This window comes from Delphinus delphis, chromosome 13 (genome assembly GCF_949987515.2).
Source record: "Delphinus delphis chromosome 13, mDelDel1.2, whole genome shotgun sequence".
NCBI classification, from domain to species: Eukaryota; Metazoa; Chordata; class Mammalia; order Artiodactyla; family Delphinidae; genus Delphinus; species Delphinus delphis.
The window spans coordinates 46,461,076-46,473,605 of NC_082695.1; the positions used below are offsets into that span (position 1 = coordinate 46,461,076).

The 12,530-nt window shown below is 43.8% G+C and overlaps 1 protein-coding gene across 3 annotated transcripts in view; it reads right to left on the minus strand.

The window, feature by feature from the left end:
- The window catches only part of B4GALT6 (beta-1,4-galactosyltransferase 6), a 65,532-nt gene that overhangs the window by 31,890 nt on the left and 21,112 nt on the right, over positions 1-12,530 (minus strand). For all 3 annotated transcript variants that reach the window (XM_060028850.1, XM_060028851.1, XM_060028852.1), the window contains one exon: positions 7,804-7,917. In XM_060028850.1, coding sequence (XP_059884833.1) covers positions 7,804-7,917 — 114 coding nt within the window. The remainder of the gene's footprint in view (positions 1-7,803; positions 7,918-12,530) is intronic.

Genomic DNA, 12,530 nt, shown 5'->3' on the forward strand with positions numbered 1-12,530 from the left:
TGGACATCCTGCATGTAACACCCAGCTCCACATTCACACCCTGGGCACCACTGTCACCTAGAATGACTGGCAGTGTCAGAGTTGAAAGCCAGTCAGTTCTGGCTTCAGCTTCTCTCTGCTGTCTCCACATTTTTCTTGTCTCTATGGTCTCCTAATAAAGCAGCTGATTAATTTTGGTGGAGTGGCTAAGAATCACCAGGCCTGCCTGTTGAGAATGGAAGTCCCGGGCCCATTCTCAAAGCCCCTGTGTCAGTAGACATGCGTGGGTCATGTTTGTGGACACCCAGCTTTACCTGAACACATTTCAGGGGCCTGAACTGCCCGCCACTGAGTCCTGCCTCCCAGAGGAAGAAGCTACCTCTCCACTCTCCCAACCTCTCCAGCAAAGAGAAGCAGTCAAGTGACAAGATGCACCCGAAGGTGACTCTGAAACAGAAGTGAACATGAGGACGTGGGCACTCTGCAAAACTGTCTTTCAGTAAAAGTGCTGGCAGAAGCTTCTGGCATTAAGGACCCCAGGAGTGGCACCTCTGGGCACGTCTGATCGGAGCTGTGATCCCTGCCAAGTGGCAACAGGAGATGCTGCCCAGAGTGGTCTGGGCCTTGCTCTGGTGGCTCAGCCTCTGAACTGACCTCTGTGGCCACCCAGGTTTTTTTTTTTGTTTTTTTTTTTAACATCTTTATTGGGGTATAATTGCTTTACAATGGTGTGTTAGTTTCTGCTTTATAACAAAGTGAATCAGTTATACATATACATATGTTCCCATATCTCTTCCCTCTTGCGTCTCCCTCCCTCCCACCCTCCCTATCCCACCCCTCCAGGCTGTCACAAAGCACCGAGCCAATATCCCTGCGTCATGTGGCTGCTTCCCACTAGCTATCTACCTTACTACGTTTGTTAGTGTGTATATGTCCATGACTCTCTCTCGCCCTGTCACAGCTCACCCTTCCCCCTCCCCATAACCTCAAGTCCGTTCTCTAGGAGGTCTGCGTCTTTATTCCTGCCTTACCCCTAGGTTCTTCATGACATTTTTTTTTTCTTAAATTCCATATATATGTCACCCAGGTTTTTTTTTAACCAGCATCCCCATGGCTTCTGGTGTAGATCATCTCTGGACCACACGTAGAGAAACCCAGCTCCACGAGTTTCACCCAATCACAGCAATGGACTGAATGTTTGTTCTCCCCACCCCCCAAATTCATATTTTTAAATCCTAACCCCAAATGTGATGGTTTTAGGAGGTGGGCCCTTTGGGGACTGATTACATCATGAGGATGAAGCCCTCATGAATGGCATTAGTGCCATTATAAAACAGACCCCAGAGAGATCCCTCACCCCTTCCACCATGTGAGGATACAGCAAGAAGACAGCCATCTATGAAGCAGGAATCAGGCCCTCACCAAATACCGAATCTGCTGACACCTTAACCTTAGACGTCCATCCACCAGAACTGTGAGAAATAAATATTTGCCGTTTAAGCCATCCAGTCTATGGTATTTTTGCTATAGCAGCCCGAACAGACTAAGACACACCCATATACTCACAAACACTGTTATTTTCCCTCCCTTCCTGACCTGCCACACCTGATCAACAATTTTCCATGCTCAAATCCTGCACCCAAGAAATACCACTGAAGAAAATCACGTAAGCACATAATCCCACCACTGAGGTGACAGTACCTAATTTACTGCCTTAAACATAGTAAGCTTTCAGCAGAAACGAGCGTTATATTCTTTGTACATTTTGACCCCCACGGGGTAGGGAGGGCTCTCTTGGCTAACCGGTTAGTGAGCACCTTTTCCTTTATGATTGCTTGACTCCACTTTGCATGACCTACAACGTTCAAAATATCTACTCCTCCTTTACAAGCTGCTCCATCCTTCTTGGCCGCCCCCTCACACATATCCTTCACACGTATCCCCCTCATCCTTCTTGGCCTCCCCTACTTTATTAGGAACACAGAAGCAACAGGCCTGAACCCCCTTTACTTTCCCCCCCTCATCTCCAAATGAACGTCACTCCCGCCTCAGGGCAGGAGGTGTCCCCCTACTACTTTCCAAGGCCAGTTCTTCAACCCGAGCACATTCTGTGTCCTGTCACTTTCTCCAAGATCCAGGCTCCCTGGATGCTTCCCTTCTCCTCCCTTCACTCCCCATCTGTCCAGAGTCTTCCCCTCCACGCCCGCAGCGCTTAAGGTTCACTTAAGTCCATCTCTTCCTAAAACGTTGTCCCCTTGACCCCACCTCCTCCACAGATTCCTTCCCCCCAGTCTCCTTCCCTTTCCCACCAAACTTCTTTGTTTTATTCAGTTATTATTATTATTTGGCCATGCCATGCAGCTTGCAGGGATCTTAGTTCCCCGACCAGGGATGGAACCTGGGCCCCCTGCAGTGGAAGGCGGAGTCCTAACCACTGGACAACCAGGGAAGTCCCAAACGTCCTTGTTTTAAACCAACTAGTTTTTACAGACTTCTGAGTCACTTCTCAGGACAGTGTATCTTGCTTCTCACGCTGCCGCCCCACTGGAATTGTGCCGACTGTGATTCCGTGAGTGTTCTTCGTGCCCAATTCAATGGCCTTTCACAGTCCCTCGTTCTACCTGCTCTGAGGTATGTGACAAGGTGGAGCCCTCTCCTTGCTGTCCTCTGGAACACCGTCCCCTGACTCCCCTGTGTCCCTGGCTGCCTTCCCTTCTTTGCTGACCTCCCCTTGCCCCTCAGACATGGATGTTCTCCAGGGGTCCACTCGTAGGACCTCCCCTCCTCTCATCTCCAGCCCAGATCCCTCTGAAGAAATTCAGACCCCAAAAGAACTCTCCTGAGCTTTAAACAGAACAGGCCCAACACTGAACTCATGCACTTCCCCGTTCTCCAAATGTGAGGTTTATCCCGCATTATATGTTTCAGTTAACGGCCACCGAGACAGAAACCTGGAAAGCAGCCCTGATCCCTCAGCTGGTCACCACGTCTCTTCTCTTCGGCGCCACAGCCCCGGCACGTGCCCGTTGTTCCTCTGGGGCCCTTGCAGGAAGCTCCTCACGGCCCCTCCAGATCCCGGCACTTCCCCATGCTCATCCATTTTCAACTTCTCATCAGGATCATCTTTCCAAGCTACCATCCTAGTCACACCATGTACCTACCTAAAGCAGATGAAGGTTACATTCCCTAAAGCAGTGTTTTCTGGGGTTTCCCTGGTGGCGCAGCGGTTAAGAATCTGCCTGCCAGTGCAGGGGACATGGGTTCGAGCCCTGGTCCAGGAAGATCCCACATGCCGCGGAGCAACTAAGCCCGTGTGCCACAACTACTGAGCCTGCGCTCTAGAGCCCACGAGCCACAACTACTGAGCCCATGTGCCACAACTACTGAAGCTCGCGTACCTAGAGCCCGTGCTCTACAACAAAAGAAGCCACCGCAATGAGAAGCACGAGCACCGCAACGAAGAGTAGCCCCCGCTCGCAACTAGAGAAAGCCCGTGCGCAGCAACGAAGACCCAATGCAGCCCAAAATAAATTAATTTTTTTTTAAAAAAGCAGTGTTTTCTGTTTTTACCCTATTTTGTCCCTAGACCCTTGGAAAACCATGTGCCCTTATCTTAGAGAGATACACACCAGGCTGTAAATCAACCCTCTGCACACACTCTCAGGGGCTCCGTTCCCTCTGATGCCCACCTCACAGATGCCGACAGCTTCATGGAACCCAGGCAGCCCTCGGATTGGTGAGTCCTTTACACAGGGCCCTTCACCTCCCTATGCAGCACACATCCCACTACACACCCACCCCAGTCCCAGCGGACCACTCCCCATTCTCAGAACACAGGGCCTCCTGTGCTCGGACACTGCCCCCTCAGCTACCTGCTGAACCATCCTGCAAGACCCACTTCCAATGTTCCCTCTCTCTGAAGTCTCTCTTTCCTTCCAGAAGGAAACTGCTGTCTCCCTTTCATCACATAACAACCCTTCCTCCGAATGTGTAACCCGCTCCAGCCGGCAGGCACATACTCAGCTGTGTTTCTCCCCGCCTGCCCCTGCGAACACCACAGGGGCGGCTGCAGGCGGGTCACGACTGCTCCGTTCCTCTGCAGTGGCCCCCACCACTCTTTTCTACAATAAACGTGGGCATGATGGTTTGTTACATTAAGCATTACCTGAGCTTCTCTGAAGTTTATAAATTCATCTCAAAAAGTCCTTGTAGCTTCTGTTATGCTCCTAAGGCTAGCAACTATAGAAACTATCAGGGTTAAACCACAAAGGCAACTACTCCAAAAATGCTAAGGACAAAATATATAAAAGTCATTACAAATGCACTCTATTTGAATAGGAATTAAAAGATAGGAAATCTACACGTAAGTCCATCTTCATTTTAATGCAAAGTGCACAACTGACATTTTCCATCTCTAACCTCATCCAGAAAATCAAAACATCCATGCTAAGCACTTATTATTTTTCAGCTCTAGATAAAGTGAATTGTTAGCACGGAGAGTGTCACATAAATAAAATAAAACTGAAAGTGGATTCACCCTCTGGAGAACCTATAAATACTAACAATAACAAAGAAGTATTCACTCATATTGTACAAATAACATTTAAAATAGATTTTACACTGTAATTGATTGTGAAATAATGCTGAAATCCATGAAATCAACTTTATGTGAATTCCAACTGGAGAAGTTCAAACTTCATCTTTATGGTAATCCAGTGCCAACAAAAATCAAAAACAAGTTACAGCTAGATAATCAAACAACAACTTTAAGCCTGAACTTCCCTTCTGGTGATTACAGGAATTCAGTATCATACATACTTGAATGGTTTTCATCTAAGTAGATCACCTTCTTACACAGACTCTCCTTGACTATTATTTGGGGAGGTATGGTATTCAATTATTTTGTGTGATATGACAATAAGATTTTTATACATAGGTATTTTATTATGCTGTTCTCTTTCATCAATGGGAAACAATTCTGTTAATTAAAAACAAATTAAGGATGCGTAGCTAAGTAAAAAATGCCTTAACTCCACACATTTCTCCTAGGTTTCTCACTCCCTTGATCATCGTAAAATCTGGCTCCATCATTCAAAGAAATGAGGAAAAGGAAAGGGAACAGCAAATTAACGTCTACCAAGCTTCAAGCACTGTGCTTCTCTTTATCCTCACAACACTGTGAAGTGGGCATATAATCCCAGATTTTACAGATAGGCAAACTGAGGCTCTACTTTGCAGTGGTCACAGGACTAGTGAGGGGGTTCTCCAGGATGGCTCGTGTCAGGCCCCTTCCTAAGGAGTTATCTGTATGAGGGCATATTTTCTACTAAACCATCATCCCATCAGGCTGGCCACAGCTAATTGGACAAGGAATTGGTGCTGGACCCAAAGCCAGCAGAGCCATGAGGAGGCCTTCTGTGAAAAGGTAGCTGGCCGAACGGGTGTGATCCTCTCTTGCAGAAGAATGCAAGACTGATGGGAGCAGAGGGGAGGAGCGGGTCACCAAGACAGTCAGCGAAAGGCAGTGAGAACAGCCGCGACACAATCTTTCAAGCACGTGACAGGAGCATTTATGAGTTACGGGGCCAGGGGAGAGGAGGGCAAGGCCTGGCAGGCAGACGCTCTGAAACAGACTTCAATTAGTACCCAGAAAGCACTAATTAAGAAAATGGCAACTAAACCAAGAACAGAAAGATTTCCTAAAACTATAAATCCTTGAATATGCAAATTATGAAAATGAAATTACTGTAATCAATATTTCAACAGAACATTACACCCAGTGGTCTCAGTACTACACAGACAAAAACATTCATTTTTAGAAAGCCAAGGCTGCAGTGACAAAGTAACGACAAATACATAGCCACAAAAACCATAGCTTCATTCTCTATTACAGGACAGCAAGGAGATAACAATATGAGAATCAGCTGAGAATTTTTTCTTAAATACTCAGGCCCTGCAGCTAATTAATAAAATGAGAAACTTAGGGGTTGGGTCCCAGAATTATGAAAGCTATGGTGCAGCCAGGATCAATTCTAGATCAGTGGGTCTGTGGCCCAAGGATCACCAACATCAGCATGACCTGGGAACCTGTCAGAAATGAAAATTCTCACACCCCACTCCACATCTACTGACTCGGAAGCTCTGAAGGTGGGCCCCGCAATGTGTGTTTTATAGGGCTGTCCAGTGGTTCCGATGTACCCTAGAGCGTGAGAACCATGGCCTTAGATGATAATAAAAGGTGAATCATACTTTTTATTACAGATATCTCTATCAACAACATACTGAAAAAAATCCTACAAACATGACAGGCAAAGACTAACTGCCTCAATAAAGAAAAGTAACATAAAGACATAAAAAACACACCTTAGATACTGAGGACATTAAGACACGTGGATAAATAAGCAATTCAAAATAACGTTTATTTGAATTTTAATTACATAAAAATCAAGATACTAACTTATATGTACAAAGTATGCTTAAAATCAGAGGAGGGAGACACAAACAATAAAAGCTGCAAAATAACAGCCGTGTGGCTTCTGACTGATTATAGAGGTTTTTTTAAACGATAATGTATTATCTTCATAATTTTGAAAAAAATGTTTAAAATACAGTTATCTTGATCCCTACCTCATATTATACACGAAAATTCAAAACAAAATTGTAAAATTATTGGAAGGAAATAAAAGAGTATTCGTACGGCTTTCGGGTAATAAGGAAAGCTTTCTTAAGACCAAAACAAGCAAAAACCTTAAATAATGTGATTGATACACTTAGAAACGTAATTTTAAACGTCTATAAAATAAAAGACTCCATAAACAAAATGAAAAGACAAGCCAATTGCAACACATATAGCAGACAATAGGTCACTGCTGGAATATATATAAAGAACTCCCACTGATCAATACAAAAATCTAATTAACCAATAAGGAACCGATAAAACGGTAACTGAGTCACAGGAGAGAAAACTCAAAACTACTCACAAACACAGGAAAAGTCACTCAAACCCACCAGTAATGAAGAAAGTAAGAACTGAAACGAGATACCTTTTTTGATTTGTCATAATAGCAAAAAGTGTTTTATCTATAAGAATAGCAAAATTTTTAAAGTCCATCAATATCAAAGTGGTGCATTCACGCTTTGCCCCTGGGGATATAAACTGGTACCGCGGCTGTGGAGTGCAACCACACCAGCCTACCTAGCAATTCCACTTTTAGGCATGAACCCTCAAGCACACATGCACAGGGAAATCTGTATGATGTTGTTCCTTACAGCACTGCTTTGTGGTAGCAAAACAGTAGAAACAACCTAGACTTCCATCAGCAGAGAAAAAGGTAAATGAAATGTGGTACATGTATTCAATTATTCAAAGATACACTATACGACAGTGAAGGGAAATAAACTGATCTCTATGTATCAGCACGGACAGTTCTCAAAAAATAATTAAGAAAGCAAGTTACAGAAGGAAATGTAATTTTAAAATCATTTATATAATTTCTTAAAACCTTTGAAACGTTCTAATTTCCTACCTATGTAAAAGATAGTGTTAAAATCATTTTAAGGATAATTTTAAGAACACACATCAAACTCACAACAGAGGTGAGATTACTTCTGGGTAAGGCATAAGCTTTTTCTTTAGCTTTTCAATCCTCCTCCCCCTCCCAAAAAATTGCTTTGCACCCCTCTCAGAAGAAAGTCAAATAACATGCTACGTGATATGAATACGAGCACCCCCAATAATGGCCTGAGGGTGGTGTGCTCAAACCATGCGATTTCATTTTATTATAATACAAGCAAATAGTTAAGTCAAAAGTAGATGAAACTTACGCATGTAAGGCAGCTTTTCCGGGCAGGGGAGGTATGGCGAATATGTGAAGTTTCCCGGAAGATACGTTGTTGCTTGAACAAGATAATCACTTGAATTATTGCCTTCAGGATAATCTTAGAGAGAGAGAGAAAAGTTACAACCCAAAAATTGTCTTTTGCTTTGCTCCTAGTATGAAATGTGTCACCGTCACTGTGTAAAGACTACAATCTGCAATCTGCAGCAGTACGTAAAAGCAATTATCTATAAAGAACTAGAGAAAAGCAAAATACAGCTGCCATGACTACTCTCCCATTCACCCTTCACCACTGCCAGACGGGACCTCTCAGCACGATTTCCCCGGGGGAAGCTGGGACAAGTCTGGGGAGCAACAAGGCCCGATCCATGCGTACACACAGAGCAGGCCCATTTGCAACTGTAAGAGAACAGGTGTTTCCACCCTTCCCCCAGCTGAGCCACTTCGAAAGAGGGAGTGACAAAGTGAGAGAGTGGCATGGACATATATACACTACCAAACGTAAAATAGATAGCTAGTGGGAAGCAGCCGCAGGGCACAGGGAGATCAGCTCGGTGCTTTGTGACCGCCTGGAGGGGTGGGATAGGGAGGGTAGGAGGGAGGGAGACGCAAGAGGGAAGAGATATGGGAACATATGTATATGTATAACTGATTCACTTTGTTATAAAGCAGAAACTAACACACCATTGTAAAGCAATTATACTCCAATTACTCCAATAAAGGTGTTAAAAAAAAAAAGAGGGAGTGAAAGTACACCAGGGGATCCTCTTCAGTATCAAACAGCCCAGGGTGTTCTGGACAGCCACACAGCCACAGCACACTGCTTCCACATCCACAGAGCAGAGGGTGGGAGTAATGTTTTCTCATCGCCTCACACTTGAGAAACTGCGATTTACCCACTCAACTGACTTTTGTAATACAGCCCATTTAAAGTCCTTAAATTAGTCATTCCCAACCCGTGGGCTGCAGTTTCTAGAGAGCCCTGGAGCTGTTATTACATTAGGTCCCTTACCTTTAGAGTCAGCAAATTATGGAACACCGAGGGTACGGTTTAGAGCACCAAAGGCAAGTGCTGAGTTCAAATCCTGCCCCAACACGCACTAGCTTTGTGGTACAAAGCAAGAGAACAGAGTTTCTCATCTGCACCTACCTCATGCTGTCGTTTTCAGATTTCAGAAAGATAAGTGTACAAAGTGCTCAGAACAATCCCTAGCCCATATGCATATTCAGGAACTTCAGCTAGGAGTGACTGCTTTAGAAATGAGCCCCTGACTCAACCTGGAACAGTCAGAGTCTTGGGAATTTTAAACTTGGAACCAAGGAGCTCCCATTTCAGTCCCTTTCTGGAACAAAGTTCTGAGATGCAAATCTGGGAACCATGACCTGCCAGCTTCCTGCTATGTAAGAGGAAGTTGGTCTGAGAGAATGAGACCAACATGTGGTGAGTAAGAGATGAGAAATGGAAACCGCTGATTAAACTACCATCTGTCTTCTGGATCACAAACCCTGTACCCACAGGAAATGAAGTTCTAGCAGACACTTTAGGAAAATGTGAAGACTTTCAGTCTTCAGTAATCTGCTCTGATAACAGAGGTATTCCTATCAGAACTGGCCTGCATGCAGAGTGAGAAAGGGGGAGAACGGGCATATGACTTAGAAGAGAGGCCTGTCAGCCAGAGACCAGCAAGCAAAAGGCTGAAGGTCAAAATCACAGCCTTACTGGACTGTAAAAGCTAAACCCTCTCACCGCAGAATCCTGGAAATTGAATATGAAGCATGTGAGAAGAGTCAAAGAAAACCAAACACCTCCCGTCCATGGCTTGGCCTAACATAAATATTCACTCATCATCAGAATACAGTAGATGACAGGAATTCCCTAGCAGTCCAGTGGTTAGGTCTCCACACTTTCACTGCCAAGGGCCTGGGTTCAGTCCCTGGTCGGGGGAACTAAGATCCTGTGAGCCACGTGGTGTGACAAATAAATAAATAAATAATAAAGTAAACTGAAGAAATTCTTTAAAAAAAATATATACCGTAGATGGGGATGCAGCCTGGGAGCCAGGATGGCACTTTGGAGCAAAGAGACACACCCCACCTTCAGGCCCACCTTCTGGAAGGGGCCTTGCAGAGCGGAACCCCTTATGAATAAGTGGAAACACCTTACGAACTTGGAAAGGCATCAGTAAGGAGGCTTTAAGGTAAGTGTGTTACCAGAAAACCCCAACATGATAAATAGGGACCAATGATGGTACAATGGCTAAGGCCTATTCCACCAGGAAGTCAGAAAGCCCCAGTAACAGAATCCTCCCCAATGCCTTTCTCCAGAGGAGCCCTGGAAAGCATTTGATAAGGAAAATCCTCTAAGACAAAGGAGGGGGAGGGATTCAGTGGACATTAGCTGTTTTGTACGCCAAGACACACAGGGACGGACTAACACCACGGAAACCCCTCTAGGAGCCCATACTCTGTATCTCACCCATAGATATCTGAAAGATTTAAAGATACTAAACATAAAATAAGTGTAAGGAAGTCCAATAAAGTTCTGCTTCTTTTTTTTTAAATCCCTTTAAAAATATATATCTAGATATGTATCAAATTTCAAGGTATAGTAAAAAAAAACTAAAAGTTCTGCTTTTATGGGGACTCCCACTATGTTAGCCAAACATCTACTCTACACAATGCATTTGTAGGAGCTGAAAACAGAAGATAGATAAGCTTGTCCCTGGGAGTGCACTGCCTTTATGTGTTCCAAAGGCAGTGTGTGTGCTCATTTTCATATAATGCTGAGGAAGATAAACATTAACACTCACGCATTCCTAATTTCTTAATGTCACGTAGTTAAATTTAAATAAGGGTATTTTCTTACTGTAAATAATTTATTAATTCTTGTCATTAAAGCTTGGGCCCCTTTTCTTAGCCACACATAATTTATAGACTCTATTAATCCACACCTAACTCACAGAGATTTTAAGCTCTCCAGACATCTCTGCAACACAAACTGTTAACAGCAGCTCCCTTTGGGGAGTCTCATGGCAACAGGAGGGCTGGAGGACTGTTTCACTTTTTATTCTCATGCCAAAATGATTGAATTTTTTTTTACAAAAGAACTCATGGATCACTTTCATCAGTTTTCAAAGAACTAATGTTAAAAAAAAAAAACAAACTTAAAGACATGCAGTATCAGTATATTCATGTCCTTTAAATATGAAGTTTTGGAGCTAAACATGCTATTCTTGGCTACATCATTACAAATGATCATAAGGATCTCAACTTATTGTCAGACTAATAAAAGCATCTGTATCCCTTAAGTACTGTGTCCAGTGGTAGTTACGTCATCCCAAAGTATTTTGTATATAAGGCTATCCACCCCCTTGCCATTAGTCTATAAACTTCTTTTAACTGAAATCAAATTGCCTTTGATTTCTAGCATCTAATAAAGGACCTACAACATAGTAGAAACTTACTGCAAATAAACACTTCACAACTGATAATATAGCCAACAATGATTTAAACTTTTGGAGACTCTGATGTAATAAACCCACAAAATCGTTATTCCTACAAAAGTGGTGAGGCCCATGGAGTATAACCCACTGCTTTCATTTCAGGAGGGTTTTTTTTGTTTTTTTTTTTTTCCAGTACACGGGCCTCTCACTGCTGTGGCCTCTCCCGTTGCGGAGCACAGGCTCCGGACGCGCAGGCTCAGCGGCCATGGCTCACGGGCCCCGCCGTTCCGTGGCATGTGGGATCTTCCCGGACCGGGGCACGAACCCGTGTCCCCTGCATCAGCAGGCGGACTCTCAACCACTGCACCACCAGGGAAGCCCCCAAATCAGGAGTTTTAAAAGGTGATGCATGACAATGCACTGAAGGCTGATCCACCACAACTGCTGTAAAATGTAGACATTATTTCATCTAATGAATGGATGAAACCACAGTGAGACCTGGCCCCTGCCTTCTTCCTTCCAGAGCCACACCAAACGAAAAGGAAACACAGAATGAAAACTGCTGGACAAGTCCCCTCTTCAGCTCTCACTGGACCTTAGGAGAACAGGACCAAAGAAGACCTCTCCAGGGCTTTGGTTTCCCTGCAAAAGGCAGCTTAAAGCAGGTAACAGAAACTCAATGAGCATTCCAGTCTATTTACTGCTAGCCTGTCATGTCAGTCTGGCGATGTCTGTGGGCCTCTGACCATGCATCCACCAAATGAGGAAGTGTGCTGGGTTATTTCTAACAAACCTACCAGCTCTAACACTGCGTGACCCTTGTCATCTGTTTTGATAACTGCTCACTGAATACATTTTGTTTTCTTAATTTGACTGACTCCGTGGGCTACAAGGCAAGGCACCATTTGATTATAAAAGAACATGGTTTCTTTACAAAAATTTTACATACATCTCTTTACACTTGGTGCTTCAGAACGTTCAGGCACAGGGTTAAAAACTCCTTTTTGGAATCAAATGTACTTAGAAATATCACAATTTGCCACTAAGTGTTAAATATTATGTTTTTTGCAAACTATTTTCATTGGCATATAACACTGTGTTAGTTTAAGGTGTACAACATAATGATTTGATACATGTATATATTGTGAAATGATTACCACAAGGCTAATTAACATCCATCACTTCACACGGTTACAGTTTTTTTTCTTGTGATGAGAATTTTTAAGATCTAATCTAAGTGATAATTTTCTTTTTTATTGGCCATGCCGAG